A 22,955-nucleotide genomic window follows, 5' to 3' on the forward strand; every position below is an offset into this window, starting at 1 on the left:
TTAATCACGCCACGTCATGTTAATCAATATGATGACACGAGTGATGAATGTTATGTTTGGTAAACATATTAAATCATCAGCTTCTGATTAACTTCTATCATTAAACCGAAAAAAAGTTGTTTGACTGATCAGTTGTGTTTGGTACTATCTCATTACCTTGTAACTTTTTTGATACATTACTTTAAATATTTTCCTTTTCAGTTTCTTCTATTTTATTTCTATTTTTGTTATAAAGTAATTATCAAATTTATTTTTCTCTTTTTATATAAGACTATTTTTTTTTGTTTTCGTTTTGTATTTCACTTTTTATTATTATCGTTATTTTATTTATTTTATAAATGTATTTCAAAATACTAATAATAAATTAGCGTGACAATATTAATTATCTTTGATATTAAAATATAATAGTATGTCCTTTCGAGATTACCAGTTAGCATAATTAAAGTATAACTTTTTCGCTATGATATTGGAATAAACTAAAATATAACTTTTTATTTAAGTGTACGTTGTACTATTATATATTTGTTTCACATTTTGACACATAATACAGTAGGATGTAGAACACATAAAATTATTGATTGAAATTGAAAAAAAAAATTACTAGTCTTTCAATTAAAACTTATAAGATTTTTAAAGCTAAATTATAGACATATAAGATTATATTTTTTATGAAATAATATTAAAATATCATATAATATGTTCATTTACATTACTTTTTATTTATCAGCTAATTCTACAAACAATATCATTAAGTATTTATAATTCAATAAACTAACTTAATAACTTTCGCTTAGCCACACATCAACTAACTTTCTTCTTAATTAGCTTATAGCTATGTTTGTTCAATACAGTCTGATTTTTATTAAATATGTATATATACATGTTTAATTCTTTAAAAATATATATTTAAGTTATGATAACGATTTTTCCATTATCAAAAATAAAGATATGTACATCGAAAGGTTCGAAAAAGAGGTCAAACTTTTTTTTACATAAAAGTAGTCATTTATAATATTCCACGCTTCTTATTGTCACGTTTAAAATCCCATTTCTGAATAATAAAATAAATAAATGAATATAAATTAGTGCTCAAAATAGTATTAGTATTAATATTAGTATTAATTAATTACTGAGGTTTTTGGGTTTGTTTGGATTGATTTAATACGTATGAAATTAAATTTCAAAGATTATGCTGTTTTATTCTTTATTCTCTTTATTCGTTTGTGCTAATTTGTAAATATATTGTTTTAATATAATAATTAAAAATATTTATCTATTTTACGTGTCTCTTTCTTTACATTCAAATCGTCCAATCTCATGTATTTTATATTTATAATTTTTTCCAATTAATTTAAATATTCTCACTCGTCAAAACAATATATTTTTCTCTCTCTTTCTTCTGTAATTCATTCACTTTCTTTTATTTTCTTTCTTCCCATCGAAATGCAATATTATTAAGTATGGAAGGACGTATAATGCAGCAAAGCAAAAGGAAACAAAGTTTTGTTTAAAGAAGAGATGATTGAGTATATTATATAGTTTTCTTTTGTGAGTTAAAGTTGCATAAAAATAATAGAAAATAATCAGCGTGGTCCTTAGATGAGAAACACTATTTGGAATCTGCATCTTCATTATTCATGTATTCATCCCAGCCCTCATCATAAGTATAAATACCCCTTTGCTGCTGACTCTATTATCTTCACATCGCTACCTATTTCCCATTTAAGCTTACTTTGAACCGAAAAACAGAATGGTAGAAATGAAGGGAGTGATGAATGCAATGCATGGGTTGAAACCAGTGTTGCTGATGGTGTTAGTGCAAATTGCATACACTGCTGTCAATGTGCTTTTCAAACTCGCCATAAACGACGGAATGAGTGTAAAAGTTGCCACAACGTATCGTCTCGCTTTTGGATCTGCTTTCACTGTTCCTCTCGCTCTCATTTCTGAAAGGTCCATCATCGTTTCCTTACTTCCACCTTCTTCTCTTTGTTACTTTAAGCTCAAGGGACCTCGTGTTATAATAATACGCAACAGATCGACTTAGCTGTGGCTGATATGGTTTCTCTTTTCTTTTTTCTGTGCAGGAAGAAAAGACCAAAGATGACTTGGAGGGTGCTTTTCATGGCATTTCTTTGTGGATTATTCGGGTATGTCTTCTCCCATACCATAATGTCTAAACTGTAAAACAAAACATATATGCAGTTAGTTACTGTTAACTGTCAATGGTAATTAGTTAGTTAATTAATTAATCATCAACCGTGTTATTATAGGGGAAGTTTATTTCAGAATCTTTTCTACCAGTCCTTGGCTTTAACATCAGCAACGTTTGCCTCCGCTCTATACAATCTCATTCCGGCTATCACCTTTGTGATGGCCATTTCCTGCGGGTAATCATCACTTGCCACCATTAACGCTGGTTTTTCTTAATATTATTCATTAATCATTTAATTAGTGGAAATTGAAGTTAGTTTTGTTTAATTTTTGTGTAGTTTCGAAAGGTTGAATTGGAGGGCAGCCGCAGGAAGGGCCAAGGTGTTGGGAACTATAATTGGGATTGGTGGGGCAATGGTGTTGACTTTTATCAAAGGTGCAGAGATTAATATCTGGCCTTTCCACATCAACCTTATGCATCCACGTCAGCACCAAGATGGCCACGTGGCACAGTTAAATTCTGACTCTAGCAATACATTGTTGGGGGCTCTTTGTTCCATATTAAGCTGCTTCTCTTTTTCTCTCTGGCTCACCATTCAGGTCAGCTCAAACTCCTTCGGTTAACATTTTTAAGCTTTTTTTTTTCTTTTTTTTTTCCGTTTGTGATGTGAGCTCTTGTGGCACAGGCTAAGATGAGCAAAGAATACCCTTGTCACTATTCAAGCACGGCTCTGATGTCTACGGCAGGAGCAATACAGGCCGCTGCTTTTGGTTTCTGTGTTGAGAGAGATTTCAGCCAATGGAAGTTGGGTTGGAATATCAGGCTACTTGCTGTGGCTTATTCGGTATATATTCATATTTTAATTATATAAAATAGATGCATGAACGAAATAAGAAAGTTTTGATTGGAGTTAAATTTAATTATTGCAGGGAATCGTGGCCTCTGGAATAGTAGTTATTATTACTGCATGGTGCATACAAATGAGAGGGCCTCTTTTTGCGTCTGTTTTCAACCCGCTAATGCTTGTGCTTGTGGCTATTGCTGGTTCTTTGATGCTCGACGAGAATTTGTATGTAGGAAGGTATGTTGTAGATCTTAATTCACTTTGAAGAATTTGATTATCTGGGTCTTCATTATATACGTATTATTCATGAAATGGTTTTGTTTTGTATTTAGTGTGGTTGGAGCAGTGCTGATTGTGTGTGGGTTGTACATGGTTCTGTGGGGTAAAAGTAAAGAGATGAAGAACATCACTCAGTTAGTGCCATCGGAGACCATCCGAGAAGCTGAAGCCGTAGAAGTTGTTGTCGTGTCCACCCCAATGGATCATGATAAATGTGACCACAACAACCGAAGCGAAATCACTGCTGTTACAAGGAATCTTGACAAAGATTGTGAGGATTTGACAAAACAATAAGGAAAGCTGATGAAGATATTCGAGTATAGAGGGAGTAAGGGATTGGTCACACTTGTTTTTGTGTTTGATTCTTTTATTCCACTACCAGTCAATCAACTACGTTACACTTTACAGTTTACTGTACCATAAACTTTAACATAAGCCCACTACCAATCAGCCCAAACTTCTGCCTGACGAAACCGACGGCCTAGTGTAACAAAATAATTTAATATGGGCCTCTACTTTGGGCTTTTAGCCCATGAATTGTAAGCATTAGAGAGGTTATTGTTTTTTGTTTGCCCACCAAGATAAATAAATACAGTTTGCAATGGCTATTTTGGAGCAACGTTTTTTATACTCTCGTAATACCTATTTATTTATTTTATTTATTTTTATAAAATTAATTAAAAGTGAGTACAGATATAATGTGCCTTATTTTAAGTGAAGAAAATTTTTAAAAAAATGTCGAAAATGATGAGGCATGGTTTTTGGATGCGGTCACACGCAATTGAAGTTACGGGTAGCAAAGAGTAGCTATCACAATCTGATATAGTAGAAAGAAACATATGCGTGAGAAACATGACTACGAAATTATCAATGGATATAAATTCAACCACACAGATACCACAACCGAACGCATTAATTGACCTTTCTTTCGTCTCTCAAAAAATGGTCTGGGCCTTCAAGATAATTTCAAAGAAACTAAAATACGCATTCTTGCTCTCAAACTTCAACAGTTTTCAAAATTTGTGACTGTTTTTACTGTGTGCAGTGCATGTGCTGCCTATGCCGTTGAGATATGGCTTGGCATATCCGTAATTTCATCGAATAAGGATGGTCGTTTATTTAGCGTAAAGTGGATAAATATGAGGCCAAAACCTACTTTATTTGATTAGAGTGAAAGGAGAAGATGAAGAAGATGATGGCTGCGACGATGCTTTTTCTTCTAATTGCTTCGCAAATGGAGAGCGTTGTTCCCGATGCTGCTGATTGCCTCGACGGTTGCACGACTGCCTGTGTTCAAAGAGACTGTAAGTCATCATCTGCTCGCTCATTACCATTTCTCCTCTTTTTTTTCATTTTTTTTATCTTAAACAAATCTTCATTTATGATCAAATATCTTGATTCATTTTTTTTACTTCTATTCTAACTCTAACTCTGATTGTTCTTTCACTGTGCTTAAAACTGTTGAATCAGCTTAATAGTGTAAAATCACACTGCATTCCAAACCTTAATGGAAGAATTTGCCTATCGTTTAATCACCTAGCACAAACTACTTTTACATCTTCGATGTTTGGCAAAATCAGAAAAGGAAATTAGTAAAATCAAATTAGATGTAGATTTATTCAGATGTTTATGATAACGAGCGGTGAAAATGTGACATGCAGCGAGGCTTACACAACGATGTGAACGCAAGTGCAGCATTAGATGCGGTCCAGGTAATAACCACCATAAATATTTTTTTCTCTTATCAATTTAATTAATCAATTATGTGTGTTTGAATTGATTAAATAAATAAATAAAACAGAGTCTTAAATCTTAAGGCGTTGGAATTGTGTAAATGGAGTGATGTAGTAGGGTGCATCTCTTTTTTTTTAAAAAAAAAGCTACAAAGTAGAGTTATTTTTATTTTTAATTTTAGATTCGTTAAATTATACTTTTATTTCTTTGGAGAGTGTTTGATCTTAGTATTTTCCTAAATGTTATGTTTGTGTTATGTTATGCCATAGGGCTCCGAATTCAATTCGGGATTTCTTACACTTCTTTTGGGCCTTTGAAACTCTTAGGTTCAAAAGAAAAGGCATTGCTTCTTCCACCACTATCAAGTGTTTGTGCACTTTCTCACTATTTTTTTTTATTTCAAAAATACTCTACATATTTTTACTATTTTCTTTTATTTTAAAAATATCCTATACTTTTTCATTATCCTCAGTAATCTCTCTCTTTTTCTCTCTGCATTAATGGAACATTCATATAGCTCAGATTTAAACTTGTGATATATTGCAAAATATAAAATTCAGAGGAAAGTTCTCTTCTACGACTTTTATTTTATAAACATAAAAGTTAGATACAAATACAAAATAATAAACATAATAATATTAATAGTAAATAATATATTATTATTATTATTATTGTATACTAACTTTATAACGACGAAAGAACTAAATAAATTTTAAATATTTAATAAATAATTTTTCTTTTATATTTTAAGTATTTAATAATATTTTTATATTATTTATTTAATAAATTAAATACTTTATTCAAGTTATTTGAGTCAAACATGACGGTAAGTTAAAACATAATATAATGTTAAAAATTATAAATATTAAATGTAAAAAAAAAAAAAAACACACACACACACATATATATATATATATATATATATATATATATATATGAACATTTTTCTAGAAATTTAGAACAAAATTTTACTATTTATTAAATAATTTGAAGAAAAAAAAATATATTGAACAGTGAAAATAAGATTGAATCAAACTTATTTAAGAGATTATCATAAGTTTAAATCTGAACCATGTGAATGTTTCATTAATGTGGAGAAAGAAAGAAAAAGATTATTGAATATAATGAGGAGGTGTAGGATATTTTTGGAATAAAAGAAAATAATGGAAAAGTATGGAGTATTTTCGAAATAAAAAAAAATAGTGAGAGATAGAGGAACACTTGGGATGGTGGAGGAAGCAACGCCCAAAATAAAATGTCTATAACGCATTCACATGAATTGGGCGGTCAGAAATTATTTGAATGGGTTACCCAAAATTTTGTACATAAAATTAATTTCAAGCTCTTACATCAGAATATTTTTTATGAAAATTATTTTTAAGAACAATGAAAACTTTTATGGTATCTTTTGTTCATGAAAGTTCTTTTTAGGAAACAAAAAAAACTTCAACTGTATCTTTTTTTTTTTTTAATCAAGAATGTTTTTGTTTCAAATACAAATACAGAAAAGCTACATTTACTTTAATGGATTTGTTTGCGTTATTAATGGAAAAAGGAAATGTTTGAACAAAACGACTTAGAAAAAACTCAGTAGATGAATTATAGTCTGGACTAAGATTTCACTATGTGGGTTTTTATAATAATTACTGTCAAAGTTTAATTATATTAAGAAATGCCTTTGTACTGTCGAGTATCATTGGTATTTCCTTTCTATTATTACTTTGCTTCTTAAATTTGTTGAGCTTAAGAAATTTTTCCATGATATAAATTAGAACTTAGTATCTCATAGATGATTTCTTTTTTAAGTGAAATTAAACTACAAAAGTTTAATTTTCCCTTTCTTTCGGGGTGTTTTATAGGTCAGCCTCTCAATCGACTGTTTAATTTATTGGCTCCCACTAATCTAATTCAGCAATTGCGATTAATTTTTTTTTTATTTTCTTTTTCTTATGGGTCAATTGAAAAAAAGTTGAAATTGAATTGGGTTGAGATGTAGTAAATGATCACTAGAACAGATAATCATGACATCAATATCTATTGAACCACATACCACAATTTTTAAATAAAATTCAAAGACAATAATAGAATGAAAATGTTAGCTATCTTCATTCTATTTACTTTTTTAAAACAATTAATCAGTAAATATTCAAATTGTATGTTATAAAATTATTTTACTATGTTATAGTAAACATTAGACGTCTAAATTAAATTAAAAGTTTATCACATGGAAAGCTTATGTTGTAAGGACTTAATTTCATAAATTGTAGTCACGGAATAAGCGATGGCTAGGAAGATTGGTAAATTGCACAAGCTACACAATACCTCAGTACTTATATAATAATACAGGTTTTATTGAATTTCGTAAGAGTGATTTTAAAGGACCCCTTGTATACTTTATATTTACCTTGTGTTCTTTCTTGTATGTTTGTTTCTTTCCTCCTTTATCATAATTTTTTCTTTCTGCCAAATTTACAGCGTTTAAGAACAAATGAAAATTATTGTCAGTAATCTATTGATTTAAAAATATTGATATTTTATGTAAAGTGATTTTTCAGAGTCTATCTATAACAATACATGAGTTTTAGAATAATGGATTATATTTTACTCGTTCTTTAAATCTTTGTTTCCAAAGCACAAAAAACTGGTGTCTAAATAAGAGGTGCATATGGGTTTTACGTAATCTATTAGTTTATATAAATATAGCCCAAAGTTCATATATCTGTCTGGGTGGTGTAGTTGGTTATCACGCTAGTCTCACACACTAGAGGTCCCCGGTTCGAACCCGGGCTCAGACAACGTATACTTTGATCTTTTTTAAGGTTTTGTTTTAACCTTTTTTATTAAATTTTACAGATTCCACAATCAAGGAGGAAATGGGATGATTAAGCTAAGCATGGTTGTTTTGTTGCTGTGTTTGTAATAACATCTAAATAAGCTTCGTTCTATGGACAGCTCTTTATGATCAAATTTGTTCTGTATAAGGAATCTTTTATTGTGTAAGGCAATAAATACATGACCACCAATGTCACTATACATTTGCAATAAACTGCTCCATATGCTACCAAGACTTATTTCTACGAATTAAGCGTACTTAATATTCTATGATATTGGGAATAATTAATTGAAAGAGTTTAATATGCATGGTTTGAGTAGTGCTCGGTCTTGTCATATTATTTAATTATGTACTTGTATTTGAACTAAGAGTATTCGACCTAATTCCATAGTGTTCGGCCTAAGATTGTAGTGTTCAGTTTGAACTCTTAGGTTTCGGTTAAAAGCTTTTAGTATTTAGTCATGTTTAATTATAGGTGTTGTATAGTATTCAGCAAATTCTTTGAGTTCTATCTAGTAAAGATCGTTCGATCATAACTTTTGAGTAGCGAGAAAACGTTCAGTCTCATAATAAGTATTCGGTTTAATCTATAGTGATTCAGACTGGTTATAACAATCAGTCATGTTGGTCACTAAAAAGTACTCTTCCATTCGGTTTGATTCGTAGGAATGATGATATCTCTTTCGATTTTGTCAAAGATTGGGATCTTATTTTATTGTGCGGTTTGACTGTATTGAAGACTAAGTATGATGGTATTTAAAGTGTAACATGAATTGAGTATTATGGATATGAAGGAGTATTCCAAGGAGGAATATCTCGTGGTTGGTCATTGAATGATAAAGTATGAATGTGGTTATGCTTAGCTGGCGTTTATTTTGATATTTTGTGATTACTCATTCTCAAGTAGAGAAGAGTAACTCATGTGTGAGAATGGCATGAGGTCCTGGTTCATAAAGTGAACTTGGGTGAGGTATAACGGACTAACCTCGGGTGGCAGCTGTTGAGGGCATCCCAACTACTACACTATCCGGGTGCAAAGTCGTAGCTACATAATTCATACAGTTCGGACATTAAGAGTAAAAGTGGTCGGCTATTGTCTGTATATGTTCGATCTTTACTTGGATGTATATGTATGATGATTGTATGCTATAGTTGTGTATGAATTAGTTTATATTAATATGATTAATTAAATTACTCAAGCTTACCCTACTTTTCTGTCTTGTCCTTGTTTGTCCTTTCGGTTGTACTTCTTGTTACAACGATCATCTTGTGGATGTGAACAGATGGAGATGTTGGTTCGTTAGAAGAAGCTCTGGAAGGAGAGAATCTTGAAACTGAAGTGTAGGACCGTTCAATTAGGAAGATTAGTATTATTCTCTATAGTCGTTCAGTTTAGGCTTATAATTTTGGAACCGTTCGATTTATTATATTATTTGACATTAGACTTTGATTTTAATGTAAAGTTTTAAATATTTCGGTATTTTAGATTGTCTAAAACTAAATTTATAGATCTTTTAAGTGTCTATCATATTATTATATATTGACTCTTTAAATAGTTTCAAGCTAGTAAAACCAGTAAACTACAATGCATTTTGTTATTATAACGTAAACTAAAAGCAAAAGGAAACAAAATAATATATCTTTCTTTTAAGATTATAAAACTTAATATATCCATTTCTTTATTTTGATTACGTTAGTTAGCTTTTATACACTTACATATCTTTTTATGAATAAGGTAAAACAAAGGTAACGCAATAAATTTCAATTTGAATTGTTGCAGCAGAAAAATATAAAAAATGAATCGAAGTATTAATTTGTTAAAAAGCAAAAATTGAAGTTGATGATCATTAATGAGTGATGATGAAGGGTTGGAAGATTTTGACGAAAGGCAGAAGTAGTTGGGTCTATATTTCAGTCTTCTTCTTCGCTCATAATGGTGCCATGAAATGCAACTCCCAAATACCTTCAGACCTAGGAAACATGGACCCCACACCTCTCTTCAAACCTATCAGACTCTGCATCCACCTAAATTCTGCTCTTTCATAAATCACAATGTATTTCTCCATTTATTTTTTTCTCAATTTTCTATATCTACTTTTTATCAATCATTGCTACAAAATTATATATAATAAATGAAGTTTATAATCGTTTTGGGTATCTGATCGAGATTAACTTTCTTAAATGTGTTTTAGTTGTTCGAAGTTTAAATGTTATTATGTTTTTGGTCGAGTTAATTGTTTAAACAGTTTGGAGATATTTACATAAAATCAATCCAATGTTAAAGTCATTTTAAGATTGATAGTTAACGATTAATAATCAATGATATATAGTAAATACAAATAACTTATTTTTTGCTTTAAACTTTTATTTATAGATTTTAAGATAAATTTTTAATTATCTCGGACTTAATATAATTCAATTGTGAATAAACATATTTTACATTTAAATTGATCAACATTAAAATTATTGTGCTTTTAATTTATGATCAATTTGTTTGTTTGGTGACCAGAGTCATAAAATAATTATAGCAAGTTTAAACTAAAATTGAAAGAAAAAATAATTAAATAAAAAGTATTTCATAAAGCATAACAATCATGGTAAGCTTAAATTAAAATTAAACGAAAAATTTGTTAAAAAGAAAGTGTATAAAACATAATAATTATGGTAAGTAGACCAATAATAATTGTATGAAGGATAAATAATGATTAATGAACGTTGTCTCGTGGTTGGTCAAAGTCAAACTTTCAAACCAAAACTCTAACCTAAAGCAATCAATCATTAAACTTAGTTCAACAAATATTATTTTCCTTGGTCATAAATAACACCTAAATTAAAATGATTTTAAATTCATGAAATTGAAATGGGAAGTGTAGTTTATGAAAATATTCAAATACCGTTTCGATTATTTATTTAATTTTACTATCATTAAGAACTTTGACATTTTCCCGTAAAAACGGAGAAAAAAATTGCAGTTAATGAAAGTTTGGGTGGGAAGAAAAAAAGTAAATGAAGTACTAAACTTTGACATTGATGTAAAATCATTTTATTGTCCAAGCTACCCAACCTGCAATATCAGAAGTTCTAATTTATTACTCTATTTGTTTTCCAATAATGAGTATCATGCATTTCATGTGTTTTTTCTTTCTATTTTTAAGTTTAGTATAACTTAAAAAATATAAATTAAAGAGAATTTATTTAAAAATCTAGTTGATAGCTAAAATTCTCTGCTTAAAATTCGGAAAGTATTGAGTCATAAATGTTTGATATTTTGTGTTGTTATAATTTGATTAGTTTCTGAGATAGATCAATTCTTTTATTTATTTAAGATGAATTATTTTGGTTACAACTTTTACTGATAATGATACTTTGATAACATTTTTTTAATAATATTTTAATATTATTTACGTGTCATTATGTGATTAGTCCAAAATTACTCTACAATCAATAATAACAATTATAAATATCAATATAAACCAATCACAAAATAATACGTAAATAATATTAAAATATTATAAAAAAATACGTAAATAATGTTAAAATATTATAAAAAAAATATGTTGTCAATAAATTATTATCCTATTACAGTTTTTAGTGAAACCTTAAAATAAATCAAACATAACATCTTTTTCAAGAATTGTGATACTTTTATTGTATGAAGAGACAAAGAGAATAAGCAGTGAAAGATGTTGCTGCATCAATCTCAAAGAATATTGTGTTGGAAATGTAAAAGGAAGAAAAATACTATTACTTCAAACATATTAAAAAACAATGCAAATCAGATATAACATCAAACGTGTAAATGAGTGAAAGCATACAAATAAAGACTTTAGTAAATTTATGCTGTGTTTTAAGCGAAAAATGTAAAATTAATAAGTGATTAGAAGGAAATAATATATTAGAATTTTCACCTTCCAACACCAAAAATATTTATAAAAAATTATAAATCAAAGGTAGTATATCAGAAAAAAAAAACACAGTATTGATTATCACATTTATTAACTTTTTTTAGTATTTAAGAATTGAATTTTAAGAAAAATAATAATTTAAATGATTGTATTTATATAAATTTTAAGTCTAATTCAATTTTATTAAACTGAATTATAAAATTTAAATTTATATATATATAATATATATATATATTAAATTAGGTTTATTCTAATTGATATAAAAATTTTGTCAGTATTTACATCTTAAAATTTTTAAATTATAAAATAAATCTGATTTCATTTAAGATAAGGATAATAATTTTAAATTTAAAAAAAAATAAAGAAAAAAACCTTGATTTTACACCAACTAAAAGTATTAATTCCAAATTATAACAAGATTAATAATACACTATATACACAAGAATGAATATATGAATTACAAATAAAATCTAAAAATTATAATACTTCATTTATTTACGACGAGTTATTAAAAAAAGTATATGTTATATATATTAATCAGTTATACCGAGGGAGGTTCCCACTCAAAGTCACATTCTAAGTTTCTTCTATAATTATTCTCTCAAAAAGGCTAAGATGAATTTGTTCTTCTTGAAGGTTTACACATTATTGTGTCACCTTTATATCAATTAATTAACACGGAAACAGGAAATTATTTTTATATCTTTGATGATATAATTCCATCCTAATAGACTTATTATATAATTGAATACCACATAATTCATTTCTTTTCCAAGTTGTAATTTTGAGTCAAACAATGATTTATTTTCTTTAGTACATTAAGATGACTATATGTAATAAATATATAAGTATCTTGATATTATAAAGAACTTCAAACAAAACAATGAAGGTGAAAGAACATCAATACAAACTAGAGTGATAAAAGATAATCAACTTTATTACGAATTTACGATATCATTTTAACATAATTTCGATGTATTATTTTTTAACTAGTAAATCAAATTTTAAACAATAATAAAAAAATTTAATGTGTTATTTATAAAAGTTATCACCTGAGATGTTCTAAATAAATATAAATAAATAATAAAATAATATTTAAAAAACGTATGTAATATTCAATCGGTTTAACGTGAAAATAAACATGATTTTGTGTGTCTTAATAATATATAAGAACCGATAATTTAGAAACCTCCATTTCAGCTGCATTTAAATATTCATTGAATCCATTTCCATTACACGATCCTATGTTTTAAAAAGTCGTTGGGGGTTTCCTTCAAATTAAAATGATGTGATTAGTTTGAATTTTCATAAACTATTGATAGAAGGAAAAAACAGCAGAAGAAATAGAAATTGTTAATGTTTGGAATAAGTAAGAAGAAAACATAAAATAATGCTAACGATAATGGCGGAGAGAGTGAGCACATGACATTACTTGCTGCTTGGCGCAACCTTTATGGTACCATTTCTTCACGGAGACCAAGTGGCTACATTAAACAGAATTACGTTCGTTGTTTTAAAAAAAAATTCAATATTTTATATTCTACATCTTTTTTAAATAAATAAATAATTGAACTACATTGCTTTTTGTTTATTTTTTACATCAAGAATTACATTTAATGAAAGTTTGGAGTCCGGACATGAGAGAGGAAGCGTAAGAGAGAGAGAGAGAGAGAGAGGGGAGGGAGGTGTAAGAAACTGGGAAGAGAAGATGTTGCTGTTGCCATTCTGACCTAAAGCTCGTGTCTTTCTGCTTCGTTGTATCTTCTGCTGTGTAAAAGTGATTCCTTTCTGATTCTTATGTAGATTTCATATCAGGAACCAGTGCTAATACTTCACCTACAGATCTCTGTATTCTGGGTATGTTCTTTCCCAAATTCTTGGTGTTTTCTCTCTTGTTTTGTTTTGTTCTTTCGTTCTGATAGTTTGTGGAGTGTTTCTTCAAATCGGGCTATTTTTTAATTGTACTGGGTCTCTGTTGAGAATGCTGGGGGAAAAGGTCGCGGTTTTCAGTTTTGTTAAGTTTCTGGAAGGAAAATGGTGGGGGTAGAAATGGGGTTATTTTGTTTCCAGTGTTTGTGGGAGGCAAATCTCAAATGATATAGTGGGATTTGAAGTTTTCGTGACTTTTCTTCTGACAGTTTGTTGTTGTTTTCAGACGAAGGTTGGCTTTTGATCCGGCTTGGGAGTCTTGATCGACTTGATTTTAACTCCGAGTTTAAAGAGGTAGTTTCTTCTGGTCCTTGGTGTTGACAATAATGGCCAAAGATAAAGAAAATTGAAAGCTTTCCATTTGTGTACCTGCAAAATTGGCCGCTGAATTGGTGACAAATTTTCAAAATTTTTTGTAATTAATTACTTTTATGTGCTTATTTGCGATTTCCGTATAAATTCCAAATACGATTTATAGGATAATAACCAAACGATGGCTTTCTTAATAATGGTGGACACAAAATGATGGCGTTTTTGCTTGCGTATTTGTTACCATCTAATCATGATAATGCTATTTTGAGCTACCCTTTCCGATTGGGAGTGATGATCAAATATGTAGTCTTTGACACGCGTGTTGCTTCTGGCATTTCACTGTCTGCTGTCGAACCCTATTGACTTAAATTGTTGGCAATACATCTTTCATTAACTTCATTCCCGTGGATGCTTAAATTGGAGAGTTTGAAAACTGTGGTTGATGTATAGGAGTTTTTATTTTGGATTTTAGTCTTAAGAGAGTATTTTGGTTGCAAAGATGAAGATTAATAACTGTATTCGGTGAATGACAGCCATTTGCTGACAGTGGTTGGATATAGTACATCAGAAGTTCACACATGAGATATATATAATTATTGTTGGGATCAACCTACAGAATGTCATTCCGCAGCATAGTTCGTGATGTGAGGGATAGTTTTGGGAGCTTGTCTAGGCGTAGTTTTGATGTCAGACTTACGGGTCATCATAGAGGAAAATCTCAAGGATCGGTGCAGGATTTACATGATCAACCTCTAGTGATTCAAAATAGCCGCTGGGCGAGTTTACCCCCAGAATTGCTATTTGATATCATTAGACGGCTAGAGGAGAGTGAGAATACATGGCCTTCTCGAAAGCACGTTGTTGCATGTGCTGCAGTTTGCCAGTCTTGGAGGAACATGTGCAAAGAAATTGTTAAGAGCCCAGAGTTCTGTGGCAAGCTTACATTCCCCGTGTCCTTGAAGCAGGTTAGCTTTACTTTTTTGCTGAAGATCTGTTAATTTTTATTAACCAAACAATGTTAGCTGATGTTAGCTGAAGCAACACCCTGATTGTTTGCTCCTTTTGCTTTTCAGCCTGGACCACGGGATGGAATCATTCAATGTTTTATCAAAAGAGATAAATCTAATTTAACATACCACCTATTCCTGTGTCTCAGCCCTGGTGAGTTTTCTATTTTATACATTTAGTTAATGCTTGGTTTTGTATGATTGCGTCCATCTTTACTCGCCGTACAAGCTCGTGATTTGTTTTGCAAATGTTTATTCTGTATGCATGTGTGTAGGTCTTTGCATGAGTGTATGGTTTGAGATCTGCATGAAATGGAACTTACAATACTGTAATTTATACTTGAAGCAAGTACTGCTAGTGTTAGATGATAATTTTGAGAATAGGGTTTATAGGTTGAGTTTCTGTTCATATTTTCTCATTATTTGCTAAAACCAGCCTTCACTCATTGCTCTGTGAATGGAAATCTGTTAGTTCTCTTATGATTGGTTTCTGTGTTTATTATTTCCCTTTATGGCTGATTTGAAGAGAAAGTGTCATCTTGTTTGATAGTCGTTTCTGTGTCATCTGGTTGCAATTGCACAGGGAACTCCTTTTATTTTATTTTATAAATTTGATTTTTGCAGCTTTGTTGGTTGAAAATGGGAAATTCCTTCTTTCTGCTAAGAGGACTAGGAGAACAACTTACACTGAGTATGTTATTTCCATGGATGCTGACAACATCTCTAGATCAAGTAACACTTACATCGGAAAGCTGAGGTGAGTTAGTTTACTGTTTGCAAGTGTTTAACTCCTGCATCCTACGTTGTCTTTGACTTCATTCGAGAAGCCTCTCTTCCAAAAGAACTGTTAAAATTAAAACATAATTTAAAAGTTTAGAACAGGGAAATGCATTCTAACTCATGAGATTTTGTTGGACTTCCAGATCAAATTTTCTTGGTACCAAGTTCATTATATATGATACGCAGCCTCCATACTCTTCAGCTCATATATGCCCTCCTGGAGCTGGGAAGACGAGCCGCAGATTTTATTCGAAAAAGGTGTCGCCGAAAGTTCCATCTGGTAGTTACAACATAGCTCAGGTAACATATGAATTAAATGTGCTCGGGACTAGAGGCCCCAGAAAGATGCACTGTGTCATGCATTCCATACCAGCTTCAGCACTCGATGCAGGCGGCACCGTTCCCGGCAAGCCGGAGCTTCTTCCCCGTTCCCTCGAGGACTCGTTTCGGAGCATCTCGTTTTCGAAGTCGCTCGACCGCGCCATCGAGTTCAGTAGCTCGCGGTTTTCTGATATTGGGGAATCCATTCTGGAGGACGATGATGGGAAGCTGAGACCCTTGGTTCTGAAAAACAAGCCTCCAAGGTGGCACGAACAGTTACAATGTTGGTGCCTTAATTTTCGCGGCCGAGTAACTGTTGCGTCTGTTAAAAACTTTCAGTTGATTGCTGCCACCCAACCTGCTGCCGGTGCACCTACACCCTCCCAACCGGCTCCACCGGAACATGACAAGATCATTCTTCAGTTTGGCAAAGTTGGGAAAGACATGTTCACGATGGATTATCGGTACCCTTTATCTGCATTCCAAGCTTTTGCAATATGCTTGAGCAGCTTTGACACCAAACTGGCTTGTGAATAAGATAAAATCACAATGAAGCAGTGAGAGCTAATGAAACAGTGATGATGGCATATTTCCCTTTGGTTTTCTTTCATTTTCCTATTTTCATTACATGGGAATAGGGCAATTGTTGTTACTGAGGTTCTGTATGACTCAATTGTAACCGTAGTGCATCTCTGATGTAATAGGATTTCAGAGCATTTTTAACATACGATGTTGCTATGTTTCATTCTGAGTTGATTCTGCCAACAGACCGTGATTTAACATATTTTAGTATGTGCTGCTGTCTGGTACATGTTCGGTAATTGAGAGTTACATGTAAACTGTCACATGGTTGTGTATGTGGTTGTAGCTTCTGTGGTGGGCACCGAATAGATTGGTCTTGGGAGTTGTTTGGGAATGAGGAAAATAATTGTGCGTAAGGAGAATTATGAGCATGGGTTGTCTCATTTTTGGACCCATTCCAATAGTCATATTTCACTTGTTTTTCCAAGATATTCATCACAAACAACTCACCGTGTCAGTAGGTTTTATAAATGTACCATATATTCGTTCGGTCGTTCGCTCAACTGCTCAACTCTCAACGTGATAAGGAAACATTTCAAACTCCTTCACCACTACCCTTCCTTATAGTTCTATTCAACGTTTAAAATTTTATATTTCTCATTTTATATATGACCATTTGGTTTTATAATTCAAACAGAGTACAATAAAAAAAATAAAATTATGTAATCTTAATTATCTTTGTAAAAATAACATTGTTTCATTTTGTAAATTAAATTTTAAAATAATGAAACGACTATGTGGTCCACTTAAATTTAATTGAAAAATATAAAAAAATATGAATGTTTAATAAAATACTTCTTCTAATTAACATTTAATAAAAAATAATTAAATGTATAAATATCAGAATACTAAATTAAACCATATTTCGATTTTTTATAATATAACCATTCAAAATAAAATTCGCATAACCTCAATTAATTACAGATTTCAACAACAAATACCTAATTTAAAAATATAAATATTTTAATTATTTAATAAAATAAACAATTTTAATTTCATGTTTATCCGTAACTGAGATTGTTAACCTTCTTTTGTTACGAAAGAAAAACGTTTAGTTTAATTATTGTTTAAGAAATAATACCACTTTATATTCATGAACTAAAACGAAAAAGGAAATGCAGACAATAAGGACAAAAACATGAAACTTCCTTTTTTCAACTATTTTTGTGAAAATTGATTGAGCAAATTTAATAAGACTGTTCTCGATTTGGAGATTGTATGATATATACTCAACGGTTAATATTAAGTACTGTTTGATCCATCAGCTACAACAATGTTGTGCCATAATTGGATCAGTGTTTAAGTCATTACTGTTTAAACTATTATTGAGCCAAAAATCCAACAGACGGTTAGAATAACTATCGATATCTGATTAGAGATATTCAACACATACTCTACGAGACTCAAATATTTAACTGTGATAAACAGTTCATTAAACCGCTCATAATTTGAGCGTCAAAGTGTCTTTTGTAGGTACTCCCCCTACTAGTCTAGAATACAACCGAGTGGAACAGGTGACAACCGAGCGGTCCAGACTGACAGCGAGCGGTTCAGACGATCCAAACGTTCAGAAGTAAGATGGGCAGGTCGGAAATGTTAGTCTTTCGATCCTGAACTAATCCCTATCAAAACAGAGATGAACTTGAGAAAAAAAAAATTGTTTGGATTAAGAGAAAAATAATATAAATTGAGTAGGTTTGAAATAAAAGTTGGTTGAGGTTTACCTATGAATGAATATAATAAAAAATAATATTTTAATTGATAAAATTAGATGGTGATTATTTTATTTTTAAAGTAAATATAATATAAATGTATTATTATTATTATTATTATTATAAAATTATCATTATTTATTATTAATACTAATTTTTATTATTAAAATGTTTTATTTATATTATTTCTATATTTTATTATTAATGTTTGATATTAATATTTTAATTATTTTATTATTGGGGAACGAAGCACACTCATCTTCCTCTTCCTTTTTCTACATTGGGGAGGGAAGCCTTGCAATTTTCGTTTCAGCTTGATCTGTCTCCATTGAAAAAAAGGTTAAAAATGTAAATATGATAAAAGCACATGCTAATTTTCGCATTTTTCTTTATGCACCCATAAAAACTCTTCCATGAACACTATTGTTCCACGCCATTCCAGCGATAGAATTATTAAAGTATTATTATGATACTTTTTTACATTTATTTGATTATAAAAGAATAAGTTATATACTTTTTTAAATAATAAAAATAAAAGATAAAAAATATAATGTTAAATAAATGTTTTTATGTGTGTGAAAAAATATATTTTTTTTTACTAAAATTTTGATAGAAAATATAAACTCAAAAGTAATTGTTCTTTTTAAAAAAAAATTGTGATGATTTGGCTAAGTTAAAATAACTTATACTTTTTGTTGCCTTCTTATAATCTTAATAAAGATTGGAGCGTTGAATTGTGGCATGAAATTTGGATAATATGATTGAAGATAAGAGACATAATTGTTGGAAGTCAACAAAACATGTTGAGGGAAATGGTGAAAACATCAAATCCGATGGAGAAAGTCAAACAATTATTAGCCACCAATGAAGAATCATAGAGTTTCATATCATACACATCAACCACAAAAAAATTAAAGCAACAAATTTACTTTGATTTATTATTATATTTTGGGAAAATAGCACCATACCCCCAACCTCCCAAAGCTTTTACATTTATAAAAAAAAAAGTCATAAATATTAAATAAAATGTAGCTGATTCAAGTCTACTCCAATAAAAACTAGCAAAAAAAATCGAAGGTGCGCATTTTATTTTGTGAAATATATAATTTATTATAATTATTAGTTTCTACATCATTGTAGTTTTATTTTTGTGAGCTGCAAATTAAAAATAATTTCAAAAATCACATTAAGTAATTGTTTTATTAAACTGCGTAGCCGATCTAAATTCAGTTTTGATTGAATTTAATTTTATATTAAAATTAAATTAAACTATATGATATATTACTTACAAGTTGGTGATCTGGGTAATGTTGGACTTTATATTTTTAGTAAGCTGTGAAGTTTACTTAAACTTGATTAATTGGGTTTTTCGACAAGAAAATTTATATATTTTTTTCAATTGCGTTTTCTTGAAAAAAAAAAAATGCATTGCCATTTCTTCTTATTTTTAGTACTTTGTTTTACTTTTGATAATATGATAGTTAAGAACAATATTTTCTTTACAATAAAAAACTAGTATAAGTGTTTTTATAAGTTTATACATAAATATAATTTTAATTTACACAAAAAAATTGTTTTATTTTGTCTTTTTAACTTTTTCTTAGAAATAATTATAAAAAGTTTACCCAATCGTATTTTTTTGCCCATTTTTAATTTTGTTTGGAACATCAAAATGAGCCTTAATATTTTTAAAAGTAATGGTATAGTAACATAAAGTTAATACATATTGTAGAAATAAATTAATTATAAAAAAATTGAATTTTTGTATTTACGAAAGAAAATAAAAATAATAAAAAATAATGTCAAAAAATATAAAAAATTTATGTGTCTCTTATTATTATATCTTTATCTTTAATTTGAAGTGGCAATAAAATGATCTATTGCATTCTCCTTTTTCCCCAAAGAAAAATAGTATTTTTAATTTTTCTTGCTTCAGCCAGCATCAGGCAAAGCGAGAAGTTTGTGAATTCGCCATGTCCCATTGTCACTGCTGTACGCTTCCTTTCCTTATCTGCTTCCAACTTCCTATTTTCTTTGGTTTTTCACCTGAAACCTGATTTTAACGATAAAGGTACTTCATTTCTTGTGTTTTTCTTTTTCTTCCTTGCATGGTATTCCTGCATTTTATCTCTGACGTTTAATTGTGTGATGTTTAGAACATAATTGAATCTGGGTATTAGGATATTAACAGATTTTAGCGTCGGGTGGGATATTAAGTTTCACTCTTGTTTGTGAAGTTGCTTGCTTTTCAGTGAGTTTGAAATGAAGGAGATCAAGATCAAATGATTGGAATTGAGATTTTTTAAATTTGGTTTCTAGTCCACGATCGGTGTTTGTGTGATTTGATTGCTTAAAGGGATAATTTGATCACTTTAAGGATTAACTAGTAGCACCTTCAATCTTAATTATGCTGAACATTTAGCTTTTTTACTCGCTGTAGACAGTTACTTGGGATGCAAATTGAATCAAGGAGTGTCAAGGCTACTGTTTTTGATTGGTTCTATGTGATCTGAGGTGTTTGTCCACTGTTTTTCTGGAGGGGAATTTTTGTGAAGAGTTGTGACGTTTGACAATGTCCTCTACTGATAATAATCACGGGCCTTCTCCACAAATTTCTTCCTTTGGCCGCTCTATATATCGTCTCAGGCAGGAACAGGTTCATTCTTTGGAAGAGAATCACAGATCCAGTACCAGGGATTCGGAGCTTGAATCATTCCAAAAACAGGTTACTGATCGATTTGAGGACCTGTTCAGGGCCAGTGATGATGAATTGCTCTCAATTGATTGGATACAGAAGCTCCTGAATGCTTTTATCTGCTGCCATGAGGAATTCAGAGCTATTCTGTTGAACAACAAAGAGCAACTCTCGAATTCCCCTTTGGACCGATCAATCTCTGAATTCTTTGAGAGGCTGGTAAAGGCACTTGACATTTGTAATGCAAGCAGCAACGGGATTGAGAAGGTTCGGGCGTGGCTAAAGCATTTGGAAATTGTCTTGTGTGCGTTGAGTTCAAATCAGAGAGCATTGAGTGAAGGCCATGTCCTGAGGGCCAGAAAGGCACTGATGGATTTGGCAGTGGCAATGTTAGATGAGAAAGATTGCAGTTCAGTTTTTCCTCAGCGTAACAGGTCTTTTGGGCGGCACAACACGAACAAGGATCATCGCCGCCACTTCACAGCTCTTTCTCGATCACATTCGTGGAGTGTATCAAGATCCTGGTCTGCAGCCAAGCAACTTCATTCCATTTCAAGCAATTTGATTCCCCCTCGTGGGAGTGAAATTGTTGCAACAAATGGGCTTGCAATTCCTGTTTATACTATGAATTCTGTTCTCTTGTTTGTTCTGTGGGCTCTTGTGGCAGCTGTTCCTTGCCAGGATAGAGGCCTCAATATTCAGATGTCAGTTCCACGGCAATACTCGTGGGGCGTCCCAGTTACTTCACTTCATGACCGGATCAAGAAACGAGAGCGCCGAAGCTCCAATGGTTTGCTGAAGGAGATAAATCAAGTTGAAAGTTGTATTAGGAACATGACTGATTTGGTAGATTCAGTTCAGTTTCCACTGAGAGATGAGCAGAAAATGGAAGTCGAGGAGAGGCTGAAAGAGCTGAGAGTTGTTTATGGAGCCTTAAGAGATGGATTGGATCCATTGGAGCGCCAAGTGAGAGAAGTGTTTCGGAAGATTATGACTTGCAGAGCTGAGGGACTTGATTACACAGGCTAGGTACGTTATGCATGCAGATGCAGTGCCATGAAAGTGTTGCATTGCATGCAGGGTACCATTGATTATCAAATGTACATTTTACATCTTACCACCATTTTGGAAGGAGGAAGAGTGATTAGATCCGTTTAGCAGAAAAATCAACCTTTCTTGCAATGGATTGTAGTTATGTCAATACTAGTGAAAAATAACGATGATATGATTATTTGTATCTTTATGATTTCTTTGCTCAATCACACACACCCCAAATGTTTTCTGTGGACTGTTGTCTGAGAAATTGTTTAAGCTTAACTATATTTTTAATCCTTTTAGTTTTGATTACATGTGATATTAGTATTTTGAATGTGTTTAGTTAATTAAGTTTATTGTTAAGTTTTTTTATCCTTATAATGTTTGACATGACATGACTTGCCATTAGAAAATAATTTCTTTTATCTTTTTGCAAATAAGGAGATTTTAATTTTTAGTTTATTCCATGTAAAATATAGTAAATCTGTTTCTAGTGACTTCATAGCCACGGAAGCTTTCTTCCTGCCATAGCAAACAGGTGAGTAACGAATATTTAAAATTTCAAAATCTTCTTAAAAAAATAGAGGGTTTAGAAAAAAAATGGATATATTTATTAAAAAACGTATCAATTATTTCCATTTAAATCCTAATTTCATATTTTATAAAATCTTTTCAAATTTTGTTATTTGCTATTTTAAAGCTATTTTGTATCTCAAATACGTCAAAAACCTAAAATATTTGAACGAAAAAAGAATTTGAAAGATTATATGGAAGAAAGTTGCTGAAAGGACTATATTAATTTAATATTAAAAAGATAAATATAAATTATTCT

General features: G+C 30.7%; 2 protein-coding genes, 1 non-coding gene and 2 pseudogenes across 10 annotated transcripts; all 5 read left to right on the forward strand.

Moving 5' to 3' along the window:
• The first annotated feature begins 1,694 nt into the window (after window positions 1–1,694).
• Window positions 1,695–3,886, forward strand: LOC124837247 (WAT1-related protein At1g68170-like; annotated as a pseudogene). Its single transcript, XR_015786867.1, has 7 exons — window positions 1,695–1,953; window positions 2,088–2,150; window positions 2,274–2,390; window positions 2,493–2,754; window positions 2,841–2,999; window positions 3,085–3,236; window positions 3,332–3,886. The product of XR_015786867.1 is annotated as a WAT1-related protein At1g68170-like (transcript).
• A 398-nt stretch (window positions 3,887–4,284) lies between these two features.
• On the forward strand, window positions 4,285–9,383 carry LOC148198864 (thionin-like protein). Of its 2 annotated transcripts, none has more exons than XM_088116274.1 (3): window positions 4,285–4,582; window positions 4,940–4,990; window positions 9,129–9,383. In XM_088116274.1, exons 1-3 carry the CDS (start codon window positions 4,462–4,464, stop codon window positions 9,188–9,190), a joined length of 234 nt encoding a protein of 77 aa, XP_087972400.1. In that variant the 5' UTR covers window positions 4,285–4,461; the 3' UTR covers window positions 9,191–9,383. The 2 variants fall into 2 exon arrangements, with proteins under 2 accessions (XP_087972400.1, XP_087972401.1); XM_088116275.1 differs by lacking the exon at window positions 9,129–9,383 and adding an exon at window positions 7,866–8,089 and having other exon boundaries at window positions 4,375–4,582.
• TRNAV-CAC (transfer RNA valine (anticodon CAC)) lies at window positions 7,734–7,807 on the forward strand. Its single transcript has one exon. It is a non-coding gene; the product is annotated as a tRNA-Val (tRNA).
• Window positions 9,384–13,353: 3,970 nt separating the features above from the next.
• TLP10 (tubby like protein 10) lies at window positions 13,354–16,891 on the forward strand. Of its 2 annotated transcripts, none has more exons than XM_047312554.2 (6): window positions 13,354–13,607; window positions 13,906–13,973; window positions 14,525–14,956; window positions 15,065–15,152; window positions 15,623–15,755; window positions 15,922–16,891. In XM_047312554.2, the coding sequence occupies exons 3-6, from the start codon at window positions 14,609–14,611 to the stop codon at window positions 16,634–16,636; spliced, it is 1,284 nt and encodes a 427-aa protein (XP_047168510.1). In that variant the 5' UTR covers window positions 13,354–13,607; window positions 13,906–13,973; window positions 14,525–14,608; the 3' UTR covers window positions 16,637–16,891. The 2 variants fall into 2 exon arrangements, with proteins under 2 accessions (XP_047168510.1, XP_087972393.1); XM_088116267.1 differs by having other exon boundaries at window positions 14,608–14,956.
• A 3,375-nt stretch (window positions 16,892–20,266) lies between these two features.
• On the forward strand, window positions 20,267–22,435 carry LOC124837256 (protein BYPASS1-LIKE pseudogene; annotated as a pseudogene). Of its 4 annotated transcripts, none has more exons than XR_015786630.1 (2): window positions 20,267–20,385; window positions 20,838–22,435. The product of XR_015786630.1 is annotated as a protein BYPASS1-LIKE pseudogene, transcript variant X3 (transcript). The 4 variants fall into 4 exon arrangements; XR_015786628.1 differs by having other exon boundaries at window positions 20,288–20,464; window positions 20,834–22,435; XR_015786631.1 differs by having other exon boundaries at window positions 20,288–20,464.
• Window positions 22,436–22,955: the final 520 nt, after the last annotated feature.

The sequence above is a fragment of the Vigna umbellata genome, chromosome 5, assembly GCF_029865625.1.
Source record: "Vigna umbellata cultivar VRB3 chromosome 5, Vumbellata_1.0, whole genome shotgun sequence".
Lineage (NCBI taxonomy): Eukaryota > Viridiplantae > Streptophyta > Magnoliopsida > Fabales > Fabaceae > Vigna > Vigna umbellata.

Bases quoted from the DNA above. Each gene is read 5' to 3' on its own strand.
- LOC148198864 (XM_088116274.1), top strand. From the start codon at position 4,462: ATGAAGAAGATGATGGCTGCGACGATGCTTTTTCTTCTAATTGCTTCG. The intron at 4,583-4,939 runs GTAAGTCATCAT...TGTGACATGCAG, and splicing joins TGCCTGTGTTCAAAGAGACT to CGAGGCTTACACAACGATGT. The intron at 4,991-9,128 runs GTAATAACCACC...GGATGTGAACAG, and splicing joins CAGCATTAGATGCGGTCCAG to ATGGAGATGTTGGTTCGTTA.
- TLP10 (XM_047312554.2), top strand. From the start codon at position 14,609: ATGTCATTCCGCAGCATAGTTCGTGATGTGAGGGATAGTTTTGGGAGC. The intron at 14,957-15,064 runs GTTAGCTTTACT...TTTGCTTTTCAG, and splicing joins TCCCCGTGTCCTTGAAGCAG to CCTGGACCACGGGATGGAAT. The intron at 15,756-15,921 runs GTGAGTTAGTTT...TTGGACTTCCAG, and splicing joins ACTTACATCGGAAAGCTGAG to ATCAAATTTTCTTGGTACCA.